At 47.5% G+C, this 25,232-nt stretch overlaps 1 protein-coding gene across 3 annotated transcripts in view; it reads right to left on the bottom strand.

Moving 5' to 3' along the window:
• Positions 1–11,323, bottom strand: part of WT1 (WT1 transcription factor) — a gene marked incomplete at both ends in the record, with an annotated part of 44,460 nt that extends 33,137 nt beyond the window's left edge. For all 3 annotated transcript variants that reach the window (XM_080931061.1, XM_080931062.1, XM_080931063.1), the window contains 3 exons: positions 5,053–5,155; positions 5,561–5,683; positions 10,885–11,323. In XM_080931061.1, coding sequence (XP_080787187.1) covers positions 5,053–5,155; positions 5,561–5,683; positions 10,885–11,323 — 665 coding nt within the window. The remainder of the gene's footprint in view (positions 1–5,052; positions 5,156–5,560; positions 5,684–10,884) is intronic.
• Between the last annotated feature and the right edge of the window lie 13,909 nt (positions 11,324–25,232).

Below are 25,232 nucleotides of genomic sequence, written 5' to 3'. Positions count from 1 at the left end.
TCATAGTCACTCTCTTGGTATTGTATTTGCTCTCAAGCTCACCAGCTAGCCAAAGGAAAACCCACTGGGGATTCTATTTCTAATAACAAACACTTGGTCAGCATACAAGTTACAGGAATATTTGGGACTAGATTTTTCCCCCTCCCTGGATACGGGTTCAGTTCAAGCCTGTGGCTTTGATAACATGGCCCACCACCCTGGATACCACTTCAGACCTTCCACCTCTGCCTGCTCTGTGGGAAATGAACAGAAGTATGTATTATATAAAAATATATACTGTACAAAGTACATGATTTCCCAAAGGAAGACAGGTGAAATGAATGGAAATTTTATTTTGAGTATACCTGCCATCTGATTTATGACTTAATTGAAGGCCAGTCCACTTGGTAAATCAGTTGATATGCTTTTGACCTACATTATCCAAAATTCCACATAAATTTTAAGGTGGTTGGTCTCCTATAAAATCTACAGGTCAGAAGCTCTACTAAACACATCAGTATTAGAGATTCCTCAGCATTCCATTAAAATATTTGAAGCATAAGGGTTTTTTTGTTTGTTTGTTTGTTTGTTTTTGTCTGTTAGAATTGGAGTAGTGCTACCTGCTAAAGAGCAAACATGGAGCAAAAGGAAATTTTCTCATTTAAGCCTGCAGCACAGATAAAGAAAGCCAAGACAAGGGCTTCTCAATCTGTGGGTCTGCAGCGCAGATATTTACATCACAATGGATAACAGTAGCAAAATTACAGTTACAAAACAGCAGCGGAATAATGTTATGGCGGGCGGAGGGGTCACTATAGCATGAGGAACTGTACCAAAGGGTCGCAGCATCAGAAAGGTTGGGAGCCACTGGGCCGTAGTAATAGCTTGGCCTGTTAAAAACACTGGCTGCTCTTCTGAAGACCAGGGTTCAATTTCCAGAACCCACCAGAAGTTTGAAACCTCTCTACTTCCAGGGAATCTAATACTCTCTTTTAATCACTGTATACTCATGGTACAGAATCATATATGCAGACAAAATACCATATACCTAAAACAAATAAATATAACAAAGAAAGACATACAAAGCTAATAGAGAAGTGAAGGATGGGTTAAAAAAATTCAATGTAAAAAAAAAAAAAAGTACAAACATGAATATGTTTCAAACACAGTGCCCAGCACTTTTCAAAGTAGCTGTGAGGCCCACCCCAGGCCATAGGGAGTGGCAACTCCCACAGTGGAAGTAGGTTAGGAGGCAGAAGAGCCAAACAGTGAGGCCTGGAAACCACGCCCAGCTAGCTGTTTGGGAAGAAACAGCAATGGTTTCTGCTGAGTGAGGTTGAACTTCATTAAGCCTCACTCCGGGAGATCACGTGGTTCCCTTTTCCCTGAGACCTTGCTTCTGAGCAAGCAAAAAAAAAAAAAAAAAAAAAAAAAAAAAAAAAAAAAAAGCATAAGCCTGGAAGTCCTCACCAAACTCCACAGATGAGAAGAAAGGTCAGTTCTCTAGAAGCCTTTAGGGGGCTTCTACTGTGCTGAGCATCATCCTGATGCTAGATGCCCGATGGTAGAGGTGAAACTGGAGGAGCCTGGAGATACTGATTATGACAAAGCCCACTAGGGAAAACACTGCCCATAACTCTCAATGGGAGGTATGAGTAAAATGACTTCTACCACTATGGGAGGTAATTAGTGCAGTGGCACATGCCATCCCCAGAGAGGGAGGGGTGCAGAGAGTCAAAGAATGGATTGGATCCTCACTATCTGAATTTTAATCCAAAATTTTATTTCTTATCATGTCCCATGGGGGGTGGAAGATTCCCTCTCAGTTTCTTTCTTTGTAAAATGGAGCTCATAACCCCTTGCCCACCTCAAAGAATAGTGATGTGGATTAAATACATCGATATAAGGTATTTTATGCTGACACCTGGCACATAAGAGGTCTATCCAAGGATTTGCACTTACTATTTATCCATGAAAGAGCATGGCACAGAAGGGGACATAGTCCAACCAAGCCATCCAGAATCATTCGTGTTCAGAGTACAAATGGGTTTTTGGTCTCTTGCCAGCAAGGTTCCAAGCTTAGCTCCTCATCAGTAAGATGGGAATTATAGCATTTATTTCATAGATAGTAAGACTAGCGGACGAGCTGGGTGTGCGACTGGAGACAGAAGATGGAGAGGACAAAAGAGCTGACACTTGGAGGCTTTCTTCAAAGCTGAATCACATTAATACTCTGCTTATTTGGTTCTGAAGGTGCATCACTTCTTGTGTCACAGACTAGAAAGTGACACTAGACCCCAAGCCCAGGAGAGAAGCAGAAGAAGGGTGTCAAGTGCAGCAAGGTAGACAAAATAGTGGACGTCTTTCTCCCCCAGGTGCTCCCAGTTTTATAAGGAAAGGGGTCAAACGTAAACCAAGGGTCAGTACGTAGCCAAACCACTGACCATCTAAATCTAGAAGCTACGCCATGTAGCAATTAAAGTTTGTTCCCATTTTTCTCTGCTACTTAAACATTACATTCATGTAAGTGATTAAACACACTTCGGGTGCTTTTAGAAATAGAAAACGTACACTTGCCCTCATGGTTCCTGTGGCAAGTTGTGTGTGTTTGGAAAAGGGATTACCAATCCTGTGAATCTAAGGCAAGCAGAGGATCAAAGACACAAGCAAATGTGTCAAGGGAGCAATCTCTCTTCCTACTGAAGTCAGAACTGCTTTTGCTGTGTTTCTACTTAGGAAATGTGTGTGTTTTTAGGAGATCGGTGTTAAAAACAAGATCAAGGCACATTTCAGAATATCACAGAAAGAAGGATAAGCAAATGTGTCTGCAAAGTGAATCTGACAAAATTGCTTACAATGACTAGTCAGAAGCTGGGCCACAAAAATATGTGTGCTTTGTATATGAGATATAATCTTGGTATAGGGTAATACAGTTCAGTGGTACAGGAGATGCTTAGCATGCAAAAGGTCCCTGGGACAAAATCTGTAACAATCAGAAATGACTTTTCCCATCTCAAAAGTATAGATTCATCCGAAAGTCACATCCCATCAGAGAACCTCCCCAAATCAAAAAATCCATAATGGCAACTTTGTTTAGGAAAATGATACTAAATCATAGATTGTGATCACCTTACCTAAGATACCTTTATGTGGCAGTTCAGCCTTTCTAATAGCCCACCTTCTCAGAGTCCCTCAGTATGGGGTCAAGATTTGGGAGAAAGAAAATACACACACACACACACACACACACACACACAAAGGGGGGGGGGATGAATTACATCTTGCCAGTCCCCAGCTCCCAATAAGGTACAGGCCCCATCTCAACAATGCCCACTCCTACACCATGCTCTTCCTGACTGAGGGGACCAAGGTCTTCACACCAGGAAGGGTTCCAGAGCCCCCCCCCCCCCATGGCTTCTAGAATAACAGCAATAGACAGGAAGGATGTCTGCAGCTGTTACCACCACTCCCCATAAGGGAAGAGGCTCCCAGCCGCCAGCGCATGCCACTCTTGAACTCGGTCTGGTGATCTGGACTCCGGCAGCACGCTGGCTCTGTGCTCTCTCAGGGCCACCTTCTAGACAGGGAGAGGAAAAATGAATGTGTCCCTCTCTGCTCCTTGTGCATGTTTCTCTCCCTCCTGCCCGAAGGTGGAATTCAAGATTCGATTAGATAGGATGAATTTTTCACGCTAAATAGAAACGTTTTCGAAGTCAGAGCACTCCAGAGGGCAGAATTATAAGAGTCCGGGCTTTATGCCTCGATTCCGGGATGGGAGAGACAGACTAGCCTCAGGGGTCAATGCACCTGAGCCCCTAGGTTTCACAGCTACTATACAGACTTCAGAGTCTACAGCAAGGACGTTCCCCTCCTCCACCTTAGGGACTGGAGGTCCCCAGGCGCGGCCATTCCCCCACCCAATCTCCCACGACAGACGCTTTTCCTTCCTTCATTACCTCACTACCTCCTTCCCTTGACGTCAGCCTCCCGGAGTTGAGGGGCGGGAGGATGGGAATGGGTTTGGGGCAGTCGGTGTCAGGATCCCCATAGTACCGAGCGGGGGCGGGGAGGAGGAGGGGGCGGTGAGGTAATGTGCACCCAATCCTCTGCGGTCAAGACGAGGCGCATAGCACCTTCCAGCCTGTCATGGACCGGTGTGTGTGTGTGCATCGCAGTTGCTAAGCAACGCTATCTACGACGCGGGATGCCAGCCAAGTTCACCCAAAGTTGAAGAATAAATTTGGGGAAGAAGAGGTGGAGAGTAGAACTAGAGTCCAGAGAAGGGGGAGGAAAGAGAGTTTAAATGAAGGAAAAAGCCGAACTTCCTTCTTTCTCCCCGGAGCAAGAAGGGTTTGCGTGGCTGCGCAGAGATCTCAGTGATCATCATCTTGAGCAAAGGCTAAGGGTCTAGCCCCAGAGCGCACACAGGGCAGCCACAAAACAAGTCCACAAAACACTGCCACGGGCCAAAGCTCTAGAGGGCAAGGGTGAGCGGCAGGATGTGGCCCACTGTTTAAGTAGTTTGGCCTGTGTTGTCAGTTGACGCGGCAACTAGAACAGGCTTTTAACTAGAACAGAGTTGGAGTGGACTTGGTCCTTAATTTCCACCACCTCCCCCCCCCCCGGGGTTGGGGGTAGTTAAAGGGCTCCCAGCAAAGACCTTTAAGAAATAACTCATGACCCGGCTTGGTGGTGCGTGCCTTTAATCTCAGCACTCGGGAGAGACAAGCGGATCCCTCCGTTTGAGACCAGACGGAGCTACAGAACATCTAAGACGGAGAAGGAAAAAAAATATCTTGTCTCAAAAAAAAAAAAAAAAAAAACAAGAAATAAACAAGAAATAAACCTTTAAGTCAGAAGTTCCCTTTTTATCTCCAAACACAATGGCCTTCATTTATATGCAAAGCAATAACCCAAGGCACCTGCTGTAATTTGAGAGTCTGGGTCTAAGGAAGACTTCTTTAGTCTCCCGTAGTCAGTGATGCCCCGAGCCAGGCGTTCCCTGGCCGCCGCAGGCTCACCTGCGCCTCCCGGATCTCCAGGACGTAGTCGCGGTGCTCCGCTCCTTCTTACCTGCTGTAGGGTGTCCTCAGGAGCAAGGCCTGGCTGCCCGTGCAACTGTCAGTAGGGGTGTGGCAGCCATATACCGGAGGTGGTACCGAGTACTGCTGCTCGCCTGCGGGAAAGCCAAGGGCAGCAGTGAGCGGGACTCGGGAGAGTGAGGCTCAGGCAGGGGTTCTGGTGGGGGAGGGGGAGCGTGCTGAGCCTGGGACAGTGAGGTCTGGCGCCAGCTGTGTGACAGCGAGGCCGCTCTGGACTCCAGGACTACCTCCTCTCTTTAGGTTGCATCGCAGTCACTCAGGCGTCGGTAGCCTCGCCTGAGGGGCGTTTTTTCCTTAGGGTACTTTGAACAGTAGGAGATTCCATCTTTCAAATAGGGTAAAACAAGCTAATATTCCTAAGGTCCCTTTCGATGTCTCTACTCGCTTCCCCAGTTTGCTAGGGATTGAAAATTCGGATAAGATGCGGTAATAAGGATGGAGGCACCGGGTAAAGACCGGTATCTTTCCCACCCACTTACCCAGCGAGCCCTGCTGGCCCATAGGGTCCTCATGTTTGAAGGAATGGTTGGGAAACTGCGCCGCATGGTGCGAGGGCGTGTGGCCATAGCTGGGTGCCCCGTCGAAAGTGACCGTGCTGTATCCTGAAGAAGTGGCAGAGAGAGCAGAAAGTCAATTCGGTTCCTGTAAAGGTAGGGACATTGGCAGGACTCGAACCCGGGAGGCAGCAGGTACCCGATCTCCGAATTCATGCCACCACAGCCAACACCACCCCTGCTCTCTAGGACTTTAGGCTTGAAGCAAGGGGGGGGGGGGTATCAAACTCTGTGGTGGGAACTAATCCCATTCTTCTTCCCAGATAAAAATCCCAAACTCCCCGCTATTCCCCAGTTCGTCAGTGCCTGTCTTCCATTGCTGAATAGAGCCTCCAACAAGTTGGGTGTAAAAACCGCCGCCAGCCTGACGGAGAAACCGCCTTTCTTAAAAACAAACAACACCGTGGCTCTCGCGCTGGGGCGGCTTGGTCCAGAGGACTGGGTTTCCTCCGCTGACCCTGCTTTGACTCGGGGCTGTAAATCAAGTGCCGGCGCACCAACTTTCATTAATTACTTTGAGCCAGTTCAACGGTCTGCGCTTTAAATGGAGAGAGTAATTACCAGGGCATGTTACCTCTCTGGGCTGCACAGCCTGACACCAAGATACCCAAAGCCTTTAGGAACACTTGTAGGGGCAGGGGGTGGGAAAAGGGCACATCCTTCAGAGGGCTCCGTTCTGCCCACTACTGTGGTGACCAAACTTCTAGCCCTAAGGGCCAGGACACTCTCCCTACCTGTTCCTGTGTAGCAGTGCCTTGGTCCCTCCCTTGTCTCAGTTTCCCCCCTGTGTCTCAGATGGATGAAAATTAGCGTGGAGTCTTGAAAATCTTATTCTTTCATGATATTGTTACTAAGTTTCTATAAACACATTCCCCACCTGTTTTGGCAAAGTTCAAGTTGGCGTGGCAGCCATCTTAAGGATCTTCCTAGGGACTTAATTGGGGTGGGGTCTCCTCCTCCCCTCTTGGAGAAATTTGGAAGAGGGAGCCAGGGCTTGCAAGATATGATGCAAATGACAGCTGATCCTCACAGTGTGACTACTTCTACTCCCTTCTCCCCATCTCAGTAGGTCCAGGCTTTCTACAGCGCAGTCTCTAAATCCCAATAAATTCTAGGGGCCACGGGAGAACAAAGAGTGACCACCTGAAGTGAAATTTTCTGGTTTCTTTGGAGACTCAGTTATGACCTGTGATGTTTTTAACCACCAGTTGATCGAGGTCCTTCAATAAGAGGTCGCTGAGACCATTCATTCAGTACAGAGACAGCAGGCCAGCTATCTCCAATTTCAAAATACAGAGGGGATACCCACTGCCTAAACAAAACCCCGACCCTCTGTCCTATCGGGGTTACTACGGAGCAGTCAATGTACTATACGGATAGTGGTGTTTTACAGAGAGGGGGAGGAATGGGGTACCACAGGAATTACCAAATTGTACCCTTGGAAGGCTTGGGTGCCCTGGAGAACTCTGGTCCGTGTCTGAGGAATCAGCCAGTTTCTCAACAAGTTTCGTTTGCTTCTGAAGTGTTGAAAGAAAACTCCCAACCCTAATACCTCTTGGGTGTGTATTAATAAATACATATAGCCTTCCAAGGTCTTCCTTTTGAGAAACAAAGCCCGGCCATGCGTGAGGCCTACCGCTTACAAACAAAACATGGGTCCAGGCACCCGAAACACGGGGTTTGTGGGAGAGTCCTAAAACAGAAGGGGGGAGGCGATAAAGAAATTTTCTCTAAACGAACCCTTTTCCATTCCTGAGTAGCCAATGATCTCAGGCCACGCACAATCCCAGGCTGCTCAACCGCTGGCCACAAAGCTGCTGGTGCCAGGGCTGCAGCTCCCAAGCCAGGGACCTCGGCTCCGCGGTCCGGAACTCAGGCTTGAGGAAGCGGGCGTCGGGCAAGGCTTCCTACCCGCCTTCTCATAGATGAGACCCGCAAACCTCGGCGGGCAGCGACAACCTTGAGCCCCTCCCTCGGGTCTCCCGGGAGGGGCAGCGTGAAAGCGTCGGGATCGGAGGGAGAGCTCTTTTAATTAGAAGCTTATCAGAGCTCGGGCTGATTAGGAACCCGCTGTACCCGGGGACTGAGCTGAGCCCATCTCAAAGAGGGCGGGAGTGGGGGCCGGCGGAGAGATTGCTGACTTCGCGAGTGTTCAAAGGCTTCTTGTCCAGGCCCCGATGGGAGAGGCCCTCGCGGCCAAGGTAGCCTCTTTCCCACGGTTGATCTGGACGGGGGAGCGGAGAGCAACCTTGACATTGCGGGAAGGAGAATAAGGCTCTGAGCTTTCCTCCCATGCCTTCACTGCGGAGGAGCCCGGAACAGGCTGCCCCAGCCTGGCCCCGGAGAGCTGAGTGGGAGACCCAGGCTAAGCCTGGAAGGTGTTCCGGAAAACCCAGCTGCCCGGGGGTGGAGTCCTCACTCCCACCCAACTACTGTCTTTGATATGACCGGAGGGGGGCGCCTTTGGCCCCAACACAGCTGGTCTCCCCTCATGGACCAGCAGGGCAGAGATCCCAAGGGCCTAGGCTATCATTGATAGATGCACTACAGGGTTGTAGCGGGCGCGGATGTCAAGAAGCTGCCTGGCAAGCCCTTCATTGGGTCCTGTCTAGGAAAATCCACTCACAAGTTCATCTGGACAGAGAAAAATGTGAGTTCAAGTCCTACCTCTGCCATGAACTAAGAGGACTAATGGAAACCTAATGGATTCAGGCGCCCAGTATTGAGGCTCCTTAGATCTCAGTGCTTCTTGGAAAGGTTCTAGAAGCCATTAGCTGTCTTAACAGGTGATATACAGCCCCTCTGACTCCATCAATTTTTTTGTTAAATTCATGTTTAAAAGATTATGGTATCGGCTATATAAGGAACGGGGAAGGGACGAATGTCCTTAAGAAACTGAGGAAGGGAAGAATGAGTGTCATAGTTGTTGTCCCAGGCTTGCAAACAGGGAACCAGAGAGCTTGAATCCCTCTGACAGCAGAGTCCAGAGAAAGCTAGTGGCCATTTTCACATTTTCCAGGGACAGCTGACAATTTCTCCTAATCAAAACAAAACAAAAAACAAAACAAAACAAAACAAAAAACTATATTCTACATTGTTGAAAGAATCCATAGGAATCCCTAAAGTAAAAGAAATTGCCTTGGTGTGTGTGTATATATGTGTGTGTGGTATGTAGTGTGTGTATGTGTATGTGTATGTGTGTGTGTGTGTGCAGCTTCACACTTCTCATTTCAGCTCCCAGGAGACTCTACCACACAACCCACTTGCTTTAACTAGGAGAGAAAAGGTAAGTTTAACAGGAACCGGCTTTCAGAGTATGTCCCCACACTGGAGACATCTCCCCATTGGCCTTCTCTTGATTTGAGAAAAGCTGGTGTGGTGGGAAGCCTTAGCCTGTGAGGCCCAGTCCTTACTTCCCAAGCTTTCTTCAGTAGTAGCCCAACCTGTCTACTCCAGAAGAATCTGGACGCTACACACACACACACACACACACACACACACACACACACACACACCTCAAGTGTATTGGCAATGCCCTCTGGCTTTAAATTCTCAGCCCCACCCACCTTCAACAATGGGTTTCTTCTACTAGATACGCAGTGCAGGATGCTCAGGTTCACACTGAGCCCAGAAAAACTCAAAAGGATGGTGGCCCATTTGTACTTGCTGGTTATAGGTCAATGAGCCTCTCCAAATGGTAGGCATGCTCACTCCAAGCACACAGAGGCTTGACAGTGGCTCCTTTTCTGACCCAGGGAGGTTTAGGTGGGCTGTGTGTTCTGTATTTAGACTCTGGTCAGATTTCCTCCTGTCTGGCCTATAACTTCTGGCCTAACCCAAACTCCCGGTTGACCATCTCAGTTCTCCTTTCAGGGCCAGCAAACTGACCTGGAGGCTTGCCAAAGGTAACACCTGCCTACTAGAAAGGGATGGCAGGATCGAGGGCCCCTGCAAAGGCACTGAGCTCGCCCCCCAGCATCTTTTGTTCAAAACTCTAATTTCATTTATCTAAGACCTAAACCGGAGGGACCCCCTGAGTCCGCTCCAAGCTTCTGAAGACCAGGAGTTCCATTCTTTGGTGGTTTCGGTTTCGCTAGGGTTTCGGGTGGTCCAGGCGCTTCAGGCTGGGTTCAAAGGGCCCTGGGGAGACAGACCTTCTGCACCTCCTGCACCTTCCCCAAAAGGCGCCGACCCTCCTTCCCCTTTCCCACACATTTCAGTAACACCCAGACCAAGGACATCAGTATTTTTGGTCCAAGAAAAGCGTCTGCGTCAGAAAAGATTATCCTAAAACATCAACTCAAACGAAATTAGATTCTCAACGGCAGAGAAATCAAATGAGAACAGACCAAGAAAGCGATAGCGGCTCAGGAACCACGGTTCCGTCCTGGTGCTAACGAAAGAGAGGTGTCAGGGCTCGTGCGAGAGTTAAAAAATAGATTCGGACATTGGCTGAAGACCCGCCAATACACTTGTTCTTATTTCTACATCCCGAGCCTTAAGAAATCGTTCCCCAGCCTAACTTCGGTGTACGTGACTAGGAAACATCCAAGAGCGCGGAAAGGAAGGTCACCTTTTCCCAGCCAGTGATTTGGTTCCGTATCAGTTGGAGTGGGACCAGCCAGGCTGTTTTTCCCATCCCAGCGGCCTTCGAACCCCGGACTCCAGGAAAGATCCCAACAGTACTACCTCTTCCGCAAGGTACACGCGAACACGGACTGGATCCCCCAAAGTTTTAATCCCTCATCCCAAAGCTCTCTACGCTTATGGTGGGCCTGGAGTGAGCCAGAGCCTGTAGAGGGTTGGAAGGTCTTCGGGTCAGCTCTTCGGGCTTCTCAGAGGTGGCAGAGGAGGAGGTCCCTAAACGCCACTCGGAGTCCTCTACTTAGTCCGTCTACCCTAGACATCTTAAGAATCAACGTCTGGTGAGGCCTTACGCATCAGATTTTCCCCGGTGTCGAGTCACACACCACAACCAGTCCACTCTTCCTCCTCCCGTGGAGTCCCAAAATGTCTAGTACACCCCGGGGGGCCCCAGAGGTCCTCCCGCGTCCTGCGAACTATCTGGGGGTCGTGCTCGGCAGTGTGTTAAGGAGTGGTGATGGTGCGGTGTCACTCGCATTTGACAGAGCCCACTCAGACCGCTTGGGAAGGCAGCTGGACAAGAACTGGCGTCAGGAAGGAACAGGGGAGGGGAGGCGGGGGACCAAGTCGAGGAGCTACTACGGGGCGCTGTGCGGAATCCTTACCTTGGTTGCGGATGGTGGGTTGGCTCTCCAGGCAGCTGGGCAGGTAGGGCGCATTGGGGAACATCCTGGCCTGGCCCGAGGACGCCTGGCTGGGCGGAGGAGGACCGAAGGGTCCGTAGCGACAGGCCCCGGCTGTACCGGTGAACTGGCCGGAGAAGTGCAAGGTGAAGGCGCTCAGGCACTGCTCCTCGTGAGGCTCGGCGCCGCCCCAGCTTGGCTCCTGTTTGATGAAGGAGTGGGGTGGCGGCGGAGGCGGCGGCGGAGCGGGAGGAGGCGCGGGACCGCCCAGCGAGCCGTAAGCCGAGGCGCCCGGGGGCGCGAAGTCCAGCACGGGCGCCCACTGCGCCGCGCCGCTCACTGGGAGCCCGCAGCCGCCGCCGCCGCCCAGCGAGGACACGGCGGGCAGCAGCGCGTTCAGGTCCCGCACGTCGGAACCCATGAGCTGCGGTTCGGATGCGGACGGCTCTCCGCTCCTGCGATCCTGCGGGCTCCCGGCGCTAGGCTTGGCCCAGGAGCTGCGGGGGCCTCGGTCCCCAGGCTGCTCCGGCTGCTGAACGCACCCGGGCTCCCGGCGGAGCGAGTGCTGAGACGCCGGCTCCGGGACACACGTGGAAGCCGGCTCCTGCGACAGGAGGAAGTCCAGGATCGCGGCGAGGAGGCGGCGGGCCCGGGTTCCTGGGCTGCCGTCCTCTCTCTGGGTGGGTCGGTGAATGAGTAGGTGGGAGGGAGGGCGGGAAAGGAAAAGGGGGAGCGGGCAGGCGCTGGGGTTGCGGAGAGCCCCGGGTGTGGGCGCTGCCTTGAACTCCTTACCCCAGCTGCCTGGCTGCCCCCAGCTTCCCAAAGCTCAAATAAGAGGGGCAGGCAGCAGGGAAGGAGGAGGAGCCAGGATGCTCGGCCGCTCCATTCACACAGCAGCCTCTGCTCTGCAAAGCGCGCTGCTCGTCCGGGTTACTCGCACTGGGGGTGTGGGGCGGGCCCGAGGGAGCGATCTTCTCGGAGACACCCTCCTCTCTGGCCCGCCACGTGCTCTCAGCTGGCCCGTACGGCAAGCCTCCCCCTGCTTCCCTAGTTGGGCTCCCCGAGTGTAGGCGACTTGAGGCAAGGCCCTCTAGGTAAGTAGTGAGTCCCCTGGGCGTCGGACCGAGGTGGGAGAGGAGTCGGGGTTGTTAATCAGAGAGGGTGGGGTGGAGGGAGGAGCAGGTGGGCTCCAAGAGGGCGGGAACCAGAGAGCCCGGAGGACTCTTCTCGGTTCTGAGGCAGAGAGCTAACTTTGAGGCTTATCCCCTCCCATATTCAGAGCCTAACCGCGGGGTCACTTTCGGAGGTTGGTCCCTCTGGGTTCATAGGTTAAGATTCAAGGTGAAATTGCTCGGGATGGGTAGTTACGAAGTGTGACGTCAGTTGTGACAAGCCGGACCTTTTCGGGTTTTCTGGTTCTTATGGTTGGAACCCAGAGGGCAGTTGCTGCCTACAGTATAGACAACACTTACTGGCCTTTTTTTGGCAAGGAGTATTTAAACCTTATGTTAACTGGGGGAAATTGCAGCTGTTTTGGGGGAGTGCAGTGGGCAGATAAGCCCAGAACCTGCTTTGAGTGTGGTGGGAACGTTCAGGGCGCCTGTTGAGAAGAAACGGGAATGAAGAAGCAAAGCTGCTTCTCCAAGCTCCGCTTTCCTCTAGTGATGAGGACCTGCGGTGATTGATCAGGAGATGCAAACTAGTTACGCTAACCTAGAAAGGAGCCGAGGAGAGGCTCCACTGGTCCTTGGCTAGAGGCTTGTGCGCATTGCTAGCCGAGAGTGGCTCAAAAACAGTTCCTCTCTCCACCTTGTTTGGGAATCCCTCGTCTTAGGACAGGCGTTTGGGGATTGGGTTGTATTGGTTTGGGTGTCTGTCCTAAAGCAGTGGAATCCAGGGAGGGAGGAAAGAACCTGTAAGGAGAAGACTACGGAGTGCAGGAGTGCGATGGCTTTCGCAGGGCAGACGCTGGGACTCTTGGAGGCAGCAGCGACCGAGCAGCCTGAGACTGTCAGGCGCTCCGGCCGGAAAGCCGCGGGTTGCATCCCCAGCCGGGAAGGGACTCGAAACTTTCCAATTAAACCTGCAGGAAGCGACAGTCAAGGATGTTGACAGTGAACGCGAAGAAACCTAGCGTTTCAGTGGCCTTAGTGCATTCTCCAGTTGCTGCACATTGGTTTAAACTCACACGGATTCGTGAATCCAGAATCGTCTGAATTTAATTTGGGACCCAAGGCGCCTTCGGACTCAGAAAGTATTTATTGCCTTGAGCAATTACCCATTCCTCTTGGGGCTACACAATCTATATAGGTAAAGAATACCCCAAGGAAGGTTCACAGCGCCACATTATCCTTTTACCCCGTGGGTGCTGCTTTGGGGTTTTGACTGATTTGTAAGGTACTGGAAGCTTTCCCCCCCACCTCCTTGTCTTTTTTTTTTTTTTTTTCTTTTAAAAAAGAATACAGAACCCTCGTGGCAAGCTTCTCAGTACACCCTGCCGGCACTCCCCTGTTTTCTATCTCTAAACCTGAAATAGGGCCCAGGACCATTGGACTTCTTGGGGAAGAAGACCCTTTGGAACACAACTTCCTGAAAGCCCCACGCTCCTGTCCCTCCTTCCCTCTTCCTGATCTCTTATTCTACGCAAAATTGTTTTCCTTGACTTAGGGAAAGAAGAGCCAGGGTTTCAATACCAAAGGAAAATGGAAATAGTTGTTTTATTTTGTTTTTGTTTTTTTGTTTGTTTGTTTGTTTGTTTTTGGTTGTTGTTTTATGTTTGGAAGGGAGATGTGGATGGAAGTGATGTGTGGAGAGGTTTGATTTGATCTGCTGAAAGTATTTATTTCAAGAATGGAAAAGGACAGACCTCTGTCTTCACGTTTAAATTTTTCGGGTTTGCCCCGGGGGTGGATTTATGAGGTGGGCTAGCATGAGAGGAAAGGGGCTCTCGGAATTGAAACTTCTCTGTCATTATTTTTCTCAGAATTTTTGAGGGAAAACCTAGGAAGCATATGTTTGACGCCCCATTTCAATTCCGCGATCCATTTTCTTTCCAGCTTCTCTAAACTTAAAAGTAGCAAGAAGTTCCTATCAGGGTGGAGAAACAAGTTCGGGGGTGGGGGACTCGGGAGGAGGAAGCTGGAGTTGGAGGACCCCTGTCAGACTTGAAGTTCCCGCGATTCCCCCTCACCCATCTCACGTCTAAAAGTCCAAGTGTCAGTAAGCCAGTGCTCTGGGACCCACAGACCCTTGGGGTCACAGGATATCCAATTCCTTCCACGTCCCATTTTTCACCTCTGGGCACCCCAGCAGACGCCTAGCTACACTGACTTGGGTACCCTGAACTGTACAAGAGAAACATTCAACCTGGCCAGGGGGTGTCGCACCTGCCGCCCACCCTAAACCTTCATTTGAAGCCCCCCCCCAGGTTCCAGAAGGTAGGAGCTTCCTACAGGCTTCCTTTTTTCCACCACTGTGGCGCAGCCTCGGGTCTCGAAAGGATCAAGTCCCAAATTGTCCGTAGGCAAAGCCGGCGATTAAACTCAAGCCAGCGGGGGAAACTGAGGCCCAACAGAAATAGGCAAAGCAAATGATACAGCCCTGTAGTTAAAAGCAAGGTGGCTTCATTTCACTTGGCAACCAACAGCTGTATGACCCCTGATGCGTTCCCACAGTGTTTTTGAGCCTTAGCTTCCACGTTGTAGGTCAAAGGAGAAAATATGACAGCGTTCCACCTTCGGGTTTGTTGATCACTCACACAGGAAGGCAGTGTTCTGTTTACAACAAAACCACTCGATTTTGACGCTATTATTGTTCAAAGACAGATCTGAAAGAATTTTGCCCAGCTCAATCAAAACCCACAACTTTCGACATCCAATTCGTTCTGGGGTGGTTTAAACCATCTCCGCTTCTTTGGTACTGATGGAACTGGGGGCGGGGGGGAGAGACACTGGCAGTCTAGGTGACTTCAATACGTGTCTTAGAGGCGTATAATTATTACAAGATGAAAACATCGCATCTAGACTGAGGGGGAAGCGAAGATCTCAACCGGGTCTTTCTTTCATGCGGTGACTGTCAACTTCATCTGGCCGAGCACAGCCTGCCGGCTACAGCCTTGGCCCCAGGGACCAGCGCACACGCCAGGGCCGTGCTCTGGCGGGTCACCCCGAGGCTGTTGACAATTGAATAAACATGCTGAAGCCCTGCGATCTGTCAGTGGCTGAGGCCGCCAGCCGGCGCCCACAGCCAGGGGATGGCGCGAAGAGTGACCCGACCTCCAAGCCACCAGTCACCGGGTTAGCCGCTGCCTTGAGCCTTAAGAGCAGGACTCATGCGCCAGCACTGTTCCTCTTTCCCAGCGTTTCCAAGTAAGCAATCTGCCCGGGGCTGCGGGGAAAACGCGCAAAGGGCTCAGTTTCCAGACTGGCGCAGTTGGAAAATAAGATCACAGATTCATTTTTGCAAAATAAAAGAAAAATTGTAAACATCGGAGGGCCTTTTGTGATACAACTCACTCCTTGGCTTCTTTCATTTGAAAATTGTCTCGATCCTTTATTTAATTCTTTTCTTCTTCTTTTTTTTTTTTTTATTTTTTTATTTTTTAAAACCAACCTACTATGTGGGCTTCAGATTATACTCCCTGGGCTGGTTAAGGAGCTAGAGCCACCTAGCGCTGCCTGGTGCAAGACGCAAAATTTGCCCTTTTCCCCCAGATCCTGGTGCCTGGAACCGCAGTGTTTTGAAGCCACACCACGGGTTCCCCAGCTCCCCAAAAGCCCCCAACGAAAGGATTCAGCAGCGCTGCTTCTATTATTATCCCGTAAATCTTTTTAAATTCTGGAACTAATTATATAGAGGATATGTCTCAATTTGTTCTGCATTAATGCCACAGTGGGGATGGAGACCAGGCCGTGGCCAGAGCAGATATGGAAGCCCATGAAATTGATGAACTGAGAGTTGCTTCCAGTCCAGAGCGCACCATCTGGAATTCCAGTCTGAGGTTACAATTAGAACTCCTGACCCCAGATTCAACTTTGCAAACAAGGGACGGGGTGGAAAAAAGGAAGAAGAAGAAGAAGAGGAAGAAGAAGGAGAAGAAGAAGAGGAAGAAGAGGAGGAGGAGGAAGACTTAGTCTACACCTGTGAAAGAGAGTTGAATCTCTTCATCTTAGAAAATTCTTTCAGCATATTTGTGTTTCTATGTTTCTAACCTGGACTAGATACTATCCTTCATAGGCAGGGTTTCCTCTCACTCCCTTCACTCCTGGTTACACTCAGTGTCACTTTTCTGTCGGCATCGGATTTAATTAAATATGAATAAATTATTCCTCAGAAAACCAGCTAAATCTAAATATTGCTTTGTGATTTCCCCTTTGATAAGTAGTATAATTGCAGAACTGAATATGGTCTAGAAACTCCCCCTCCTTTCCCCCTCCCCCCTCCTTTCCCCTTCCCCTCCCTCCCCTTTCTTTAGTTTAACTTTAATCAAAGATTGTATTTGTGTTGTAATTGTATTTGGGTTCAAATTCAGCAGAGCAGTTTCTTCCTTCCTCTAATATTATGCTCTTTTATTTTTATTTTTTCCTCTCACCTCCGACTCCCAGAAGAAATGAAGGACCAGGCAGAACTGGGGAATCTGTTAAATTTATTAGCATACATGCCTAGACAAAACGAGTTATAAATCATTTGGACGTATTAAGCCTGAAGTCAGCCTCTTGCCAGGGTACTGGTGTATAAACGTTCGTATAAAGCACAGAATTCCTTCTCACACTCACCCTAAATAAAAATGTAAGAATATCCAAATGTTGAACTAGGAACAAGGAAGATAGTCTCAGGGCAGGAGGTAAATATTTGAGCTTCCAGTCTGTGACAAGGACAGAAACTCTGAACAGTCCCCATTTTGGTCTTCAGCAGAGTTGTTTTTATCATAACCATCATTATTATTATTTTAGCAATAGCAGTATTTGCTGGGGAGTTGTAGAAAAGTCTACAAGATATGTTTGGTGGAGTGGGGTTCAGAGGAAGGAAATCAATGCCTAAGACTAGCCAGCTACATAAAAATCTAGTTAGAAAGGCCCCTGGTGTTTTCTGCAGACAGCAGATTAGCTTTAGTGAGGAGCCACCTGGGTCTCTGTCAGTACCCAGCAAATCCTCAGGGGCATATGTATGCACCAGAGGTAGCTAAGGAGGACTGTGGGAGAGTCAGGAAGAAAGACTGACAGAATTCCTAGCAGAAGTTACCAAGACAGAAATCAGAAAAGCTCAGCCAGTGAGAGAGGGCTTGGTGGGAGGAGGGGCTTAATGCCAAGCTTGACACCCTGACTTCTGTGCCTGCAATGGGACCAGAAAACCAACTCTGGGGAAGTTGTCTAACTTCCACGCACGGGTGCTGTGACACGCACCCCACACCCCACACAAATACCCTCAAATCATCTTCTACGAAACAAACAGCTCATAAATATGACTATCAACCTTGGCAAATTAGGGCATCTTTAACTTCTAGAAACAAGTGTCCTCAAGATTTTCAAGACGCTCCTCTCTCTATCCTCAAAGGTGTGTGTGTGTGTGTGTGTGTGTGTGTGTGTGTGTGTGTGTGTTCATCTGCTCAGTGCTACTCACTCAAGCACCTCATAGTGACAACACAGTGGCACAGCTCACCTGCCAGTGGAAATAGGAAGTCAGTAGTGACAGGAGAGAGTCCTCCTTTGCCCTTGGGGACCATCCATTCCGGGAAGCACCCAGGGCTCTCTAAGAAACAAGTCAAATACTTCCATATAGTCAATTTAAGTACTGCAAAACAAAAAACAAACCTGGGGTGCTACAGGACTGGGCAGCTGATGAAGTAGCTTGGGAGAGGATCTAGAGCCCTGTCACCTTCTGCTCTGTTGGAATGCATTTGAGAGTGTTCTAACCTAGGCACAAAAAGAGCTAGTTGGAAGGATTTGGAAAACACAGTCTAGAAATTTCCCTGAGTAGCCTTTACAGCCTTGTAGAGTTAGTTACAGTTGTTGGGGCAAATCAGCACTGCCACCAGCAAGTAACTCTGAAAAATCACTTACACATGAAAAAACATAGTTGTCCTGTCTTCAAGGTAAAAAAATGAGACCACTACCTATTGCTGTTGTGAAAAGCCTCCACCAGCACTCCCAAAGACTGGCTGGGTACTCTTCCCATTGACATATTATAATTTGCCCTGCGTTGCTTGTTATTAACTGGCAAGTTCTAAGCTTAGAACTGTGACTTAAAGCAGAGAAAAGGGCAGGAAGTAAAAACTTTGTTAAAAGAGTTTAACCTTAAACAAAAGTCTTGGCATCTCAAAAGAAACTGAAATAGTTTGTCCTAAAGCAGGAAATAGAGAGATTTTGTTTTTAAATCAAGTGGAGATTTTTTAAGACTAGAAGTTCACAGGCTTGTAAGTAGGGGCTGCACTGACTGTGAATGGTATGTCCATAATAATGAAGAATTCAGAGGCAGGTATAAAACCAGGAAGCCCTCTCATCTTTCAGTACTGCTATCTGTAAGTGAGAACCACAATAGAAACCCAAGTGCTAACTAGGCAGTGCAGAGGACCAGCATCTTCTGTTTGTGGGCACAAGGAAAAGAAGATGCTTGGAGAAAAGCACATATTATATTGTGTGTGGATTGTGAGAGTGTGTGTGCGTATAATTATGAGTGTGTGCACACACGTATTTGTGTGTAATTATGAGTGTGTATGTGTACATGTGTGTGTGCAGGTGTGGGTGTGTGTGTGTGCATGACTCTGTGTGTGTGCAGGTGTGCTCACCTGCATGTTCCTGGACTCAAGAGGTCAATACTGGTGTCTTCTTTGACCAATTTCCACTTTATTTTTTTGAAACGGGGTCTCTTGAATGAGACATTCAGAGATTTAGCTAGAATGGCAACCTGGCTATTTTACATGGGTGATGGGGACCAAACTCCTATGCTTTCCCAGTAAGGACTTTACCCATTGAGCCATCTTTCCAGACTCTGCTGTTGCATTTTGTGAGCAGAGCACCTTCCTCGTGGGACAAGTGAATGAGAGCGCTTGCATAAACCTTTAGAACACTACCTAGGACAGACCGGGTCCACTGCCCCGGGATAGATTCCTCTTCTCTACCCATCTTCTTTCTGGAGCTTAGAGGTGCCCCTCCCCCATGGACCCTTCCTGAAGCTTAGATCCCTCCCTCCTGGACTTTTACTATGCAAACACCTATTCTGCAGAATGAGCTGGTGTGTCAGGTCAGGCTGCTGAGGTTTGAGTCCTCCTACAGTTTTAGTTCTTGATTTTGGGTAACTTCTGTCTTCTCTGAATCATCATTTTTCTAACTGAACTGGAGTGGATTTGTTCTGAGAACAAATTGATACGGCTATGGAAAAAGGCATTATAACTTGTTAATACTTGTACATTTTACACAAGGCTTGGCAAAGGAGAAAGGATCAATATACGTTAATTGAATCACAGAACAAATGAGTGAGTGAAAAAAAAAAATCAGGCAATAGTCCTAAAATTCCAGGACATTAAATATCATACATTTATCATAAAGAGCTTGTGTGGTACCTAGCATATAATAGAACTTTAATAACCAACAGTTATGAAACTTTCAGTTTGGCTAATTAGATAGTAACCTTGACCAAAAACCTAAGCCGGCCTGCCGCACCTTGAATTACAGCATTCACAGAACGGCGTGTTTTGTGCACATAAGCACACATTCTACGAACACACAGAAGTGCATCTCCACCTTGTGTATGCTTTCAGTCCACGTAGCAATCTCATTCTTTCACGTATAAAGCACTGTGCAGTCGGGTCACCACACTGACTGCGTCCTGTTATTGATTCCCCGTTACTTTTACTGCTTACAACACCCAAAGAATACCCAGCATGTCTCAAGGACTCTGGCAATCCCACGTTTTCCCAAAGAAGCAGGAAAGTGTTTTCAACAAACACCGAGAAAAAGCAGTTTGACCCTCTTCCTGGAACTACCACGTAGCATTTATTAATAGTTTTGTAAACAAGTTTAAGCATAGAATCAGTTTGCTGCTCGAGAATTACAAACATTTATGAGAAGTCACTCAGGAAAAACAAGACAGACTCACTGGAAATCTAACGCTATGCCATAGTTTACCCAGGACCCGATACACCACAGGGCCCCTAATGTGATCAGTCTTCCAGATCTGAGACAGCCCCCATTGATAGAGAAATAACAGCCAAAGCACTCCATGGTTTGTTTCCTCTACTGATATGGAGGGTAATTATAAAAGTTCCCAAGAGATAATAAATAACATACTCCAATCAACACATATGATTCAAGAAAAATAAGAAGCACATAACTTAGCTGTGGTTCTTTGTGTCGGGTACATATTTGTCTTTCGTTACCTCCCACCCAGGAATGGAATAATCATTATCGTGATGTTTACTCTATACCTGGAGGATCATTCATCTGGGACAGGACTGTGTCAATTTGAGCTGCTAATCCCAGTTAATTATAAATGGCTCGCCCTGTATTTCTAAAGTACCCTGGTTGGAGTAGTAAGTAATAAGAATATGCTGCTTATTTAAGATTTTTTTTTTATGCCTTGCATGATAGATCAGGCCTTTAATCCCAACTCTTAGGAGACAGAACGGGTAGATCTTCATGAGTTCAAATCTAGCTTGGATCACACAGTGAGTTCCAGACCAACCAAGGAATATATATATATATATATATATATAAAATGAGACTTGGTCTCAAATGAAAAAAAATTTTTTTTTTTACTTTACAAGAAAGGAATCTTAAGCAAGCCATTAGCAAGGGCAAAAGACCAAAGTTTAGTAAGATAAAAAAATTGGTCTCATATTAAGATATTAAAAATCAAAGGATGAAAATAAATATCTGGGTCTGAGCCTCCTGACAACCAAGCAAAAAGGAGTTGGGTTTGGGGATTTGGGTTTTTTGTTTGGTTGGTTTAGTTTTTTGTTTTTGTTTTTGTTTTTTTTTTTTTCAAGAGATAAACTTTTCTGTCACTAAAACTCTGGAAAAATTTATCACACTGGACTTGCTATCCAGTAGCTTGAACAAGAGTGTTTTAAAGATGCTGGACAGTCTGCTTGGTAGGTTCTTCCTTCAACCCAGTCTGAATCAAACAATCTAAAGAAGTTCACTTTTAGAAATGTCCTATATGCAATCTTTAAACACCTTATTTCTGACTCCAAAAGAATTGAAGGAAGAAGTGAGGAGCCATCACATCCAAGGTTTCTTCACTGACCACTTGCTCCCCAGGGGACATCTATGCGCTTAGTCCAATGGTTCTCAACGTTCCTAATGCTGTCACACTTTAATTCAGTTCCTCATGTTGTGGTGACCCCAACCGTAATTACTTTTGTTGCTACTTCTTAACTGTAATTCTGCTACTGTTATGAATCATAATGTCAGTGTTTTTAGAGATAGAGGTTTGTCAAAGGGGTTGCTACCCACCTGTTAAGAACCACTGGCTAGAGACTTCTGTTGGCTTCTGTAGATGCTGTCACCACCCAGTATTCAGAGGCCACGGATGCCATCACGAACCCGAATGCAAAGCACAAGGCAGCCACTGAGAACAAAAAACTGTCCAGCCCAACACAAAGCAATGCTGAGTTTGAAAATCTGCCTTTAGAGTGCCATCAGTAAAAGACATGGTGACTTCCTTTCTACTGGGGGACAGGCGTGTAAAATCAGAAAGCGTGTGGAAGAGGGACCCTCAGGTCATATCTCTGCTCCAGCTTCTTCCCACTGGTGCCTGGAGATGCCTTTCCTTAGGCTAAAGTAAGGGAGAAAGAATTAAGGTGTGAGAGAGAAGAAGACTTGTAGTTGGTTCAGTCCACAGAGGGAACTGTGAAGATACTAGCTTAACTAGGGAAAGAGACAGTCAGAGGACATGTAAACTCAGGGCAGATGCTCCAAGATCTTTAAATACTGCTAGTGTGTTTTGAAATCTCACAAATCAAAGGCAGCATAAACTTTTATGTTCACAAAGATCATCTTCTGGCTTGTGGTGTATACGCGGATACACATTTTGCTTCCTCTCCCACGTGTCCTTTCTCACTGCTTAAATAACAGGGATTCACTGTGACTCCATTTTATATCACATTAATTTTAAAAACATGTGCCCACTTTAAAATACAGCCTCTCAAGTCACGGAAAATCCTGAACCTCTGCTGTAATTCAACAGCACTGTGAGAATCTGTGTTAGGAAATATTCTGACCCGGTTCTCCATATCAGGTTGCAGAATGTCCTTTTCTGGAATCACAAGACACTCTGAGGAAAGACTACAAAGCTGAGTCCCTTGGTATTGGACATCTCACCCCTCAAAGTTCAGCCAGGAGTGGGACAAAAGACTTCGTCACCATGCTGACATATTTACTTACGGTGCAGGAAAATCCTGCTGTTACCCAATACAACTTCCCAGGAGGTTCACTTGCCTAGAGACTTATATTTTATGTGTTTCTTTGATGATCTACAAATAAATTAGCAAGATCCACTGAGGTCTGCCAGCGAATATGCTTTACTAGAGAAATCCGAGATGTTGACAAATGATCGTAATTTATCAAATCCCAATTCTTCCTTCCTGAGAACCAAATAAATATCGTGGACTAGTTTGTACACCTGACATGTTTACTGCGGCCTTCCCACCAGCCCTTCCCACTGTCCCGTGTTCTCACACACTATTTTCACAAATTGTGTCTTGAAAGAAGTTGAAGGCAATTCAGTCTAGGAAAGAAAGATGTTATCGTTTGGGAAGGCTAAACTTGCTCTAATGGAAGAGGTATGGGAAGCCAAAATCCTCTGGTGGGTGTGATAAATCCATGGGACCAGAATCTGGGATTCTGCACTGGGACCTTGGAGTCAGTATGAATAATTGAGTCTTCTTCCAAATAAACACATTGTGTCGTTATTATTATCGGACTAGCAGAGACATCTGTTTTGTCAAGCTCGCCGTTTCCTTGAAGATAATGTTCATTTCTGAATGCAGTCCTGTGACCATCACAGGTAGATCAGAGTGGGAAGTAGGGTACTCATCCTGCCTCTCAGCTCTGTGCTCAGAAATTAGGGGGTGGGGGAGAGACAGAGAGAGACAGAGAGAGGGAGATAGAGAGAGACAGAGACACAGAGAAAGACAGAGAGAGGGAGATAGAGACAGAGACACAGAGAGACAGAGAGAGAGAGACAGACACACAAACACACACACAGGGAAAGACCTGTTCACAGCGGGAGGGTTGCATACATACAGTGCCATAGAATGAAGTGCTTGCCTGAATTACATCCACTGAGCTTTTATGAAAGATCAATCCTGAAGGTAGCTGGGCTTCATTGTATTAAAGAAAACACCACCATGTCCTAATATTTCTGTGGGTAGGAGGAGTCTCAATATAGCTAAGTTCTCTCACCTTTTCCCAAATCAACCTGCCACCTCCTTGAGTACCAGCCCCCCCCCCCCGTTGGATGGGATATGGAAACCATATTTTCACTAACTTGAGTCTTGTTTGCAGCGTTACAAAATTCAAAAGACTTTTGAGAGCTCCCAGCCTCACTCCTCTATTATATGGGTTCCCAAGCCAAGTCAGTGTGAAGGAAGAACCCACTTTGTGTTACAGAGAACATTCACTTCTCTTTTAAAAGCCCAGCACCCAAACTGGGAGCAATAATACTGGCTTTTAGATTCTGGTTTTGCTATAGGATTTGGTCATAATTGTGGCACAGTGTCCTATAAGAAGTGTCCTTGGGGACCAGTGAAATGGCTCAGAGTAGGCAAAGGCACATGATGCACAAACCTGACAACCTGTATTTCATGGGAGAAGAGAGAATTAATTCTGCAAAGTTGTCCTCTGACCTCCAAAATACATTTAATGATAATAATAACAATAATTAATAATAATAATAATAATTTGTTGTTTTGCAAAGAAGCATTACAGAAACTCTTTACTTACACTAGATCTAGGGACTCTCTTTAGTTCTGTCCTGCATTGTTCAGTGAGACTAATGGCTATTCAAATTTCACAGAGAGGCTCTCTGGTGAGTGTGTGAATAATTAGCTAATCATAATATTGTCAAAACTGGAAAAGCCTCATAGCACTTCACTGCGATACCTGGGGTGTTACTGGTATTTTTTTCTAAAAATATTCACTGATGCCTAGAGCAGAAGTTGTTCTGGTTTGGAGAACAATTGGAATGGGTGGCTGAGCAAGCCTGAAAGGCCACGCTCTCTACGCTTTGCTGAGTAACGAAGTCAAAGGAAGAGAACCAGAAAACCCCAAAGAAACGGCTCATCTTCTCCACCCTGATTTTGTTGCCTGTTTGATGCTGATGAAATTCCAACATCCTTTGGAGGGAGTATTACACAATGTGTGCAAACATCACAGACATTTAGCAAAGATCTCATCCCAAGACTTAAAACAAAATACAAGGGGAAAAAAAGCAATTTCTCCCAACTGGGCTCCCAAAGGACCAAAAAGCATTTTAAACGTGTCCAGTAAGACATTAAAAAATAATCATCCTGGACAGAAGTCAGTCCCTTGGTTGTTTTAATGTACTTTTGTCGACAAACAAGGGCAGTTTTCAAAACCACTGCCTTGGCTGACTTTGGAAGGTCCCTAGAATAAAAGTATTTGGGTGACCTCAGAATTACTGGGCAAGAGTGACCAAAGCTGTGGATGAAGCTGGAAAGGAGAAAAAAAAAATCTGATGTTTGATGTCAAAACTAAAATATTGCCACAACCAAGATGTGTTTCTAAGTCGACGTTTATAAACAGAAACAACCCTACTGGGAGATTCAGTGAGCCTCTTTAAAAGTGTGTTCAGATTTTTTTTAAAGCATGTGCGAGCCTACGTGTCTCAAAAGGGCTCTCTGTAGGGCAGCTGCTTCAGAGAAGTAGAATTCGGTTTTCTTCTTCCTCTGCCCTCCTTCCGGCTCTCCTTCTTCTTACAGTGACCCTTGCTCTTACTGGCCATTACCTACGACGAGTTTGAGTCCCTCAACCATTCTCTCCGATTCTCGAAAGCTGCCATTTTAAGAAGAGGCTGTTACACCCTTGCCGAGGACTGGGGTGTCCACTGCTCTCCCTACAGCACCTGCGGTTGTTGAGTTGGATAGACTATTCAGAACTCAGAATCCCCAAAGAAAAGGCGGAGGTGATGACTAAGAGATACCCCCAGCATCAGCCTCTGGCAGCATTTACCCAGCGTGAGTCAGGCAGATCACGGCCAGACTAGCAGCCCAGAGTGGAACTCCGTTTTCTAGGTCAGTGTTTCTCCCATGCACTTTGACCTGGTCAAGGCTCCTCACTCCCTGTTTGTACTAAATTCTAACACCCCCCCCC

The sequence above is a fragment of the Micromys minutus genome (assembly GCF_963924665.1).
Source record: "Micromys minutus genome assembly, chromosome: 17".
In the NCBI taxonomy this organism is placed as follows: Eukaryota; Metazoa; Chordata; class Mammalia; order Rodentia; family Muridae; genus Micromys; species Micromys minutus.
This window is presented reverse-complemented; position numbering and strand designations above follow the sequence as displayed.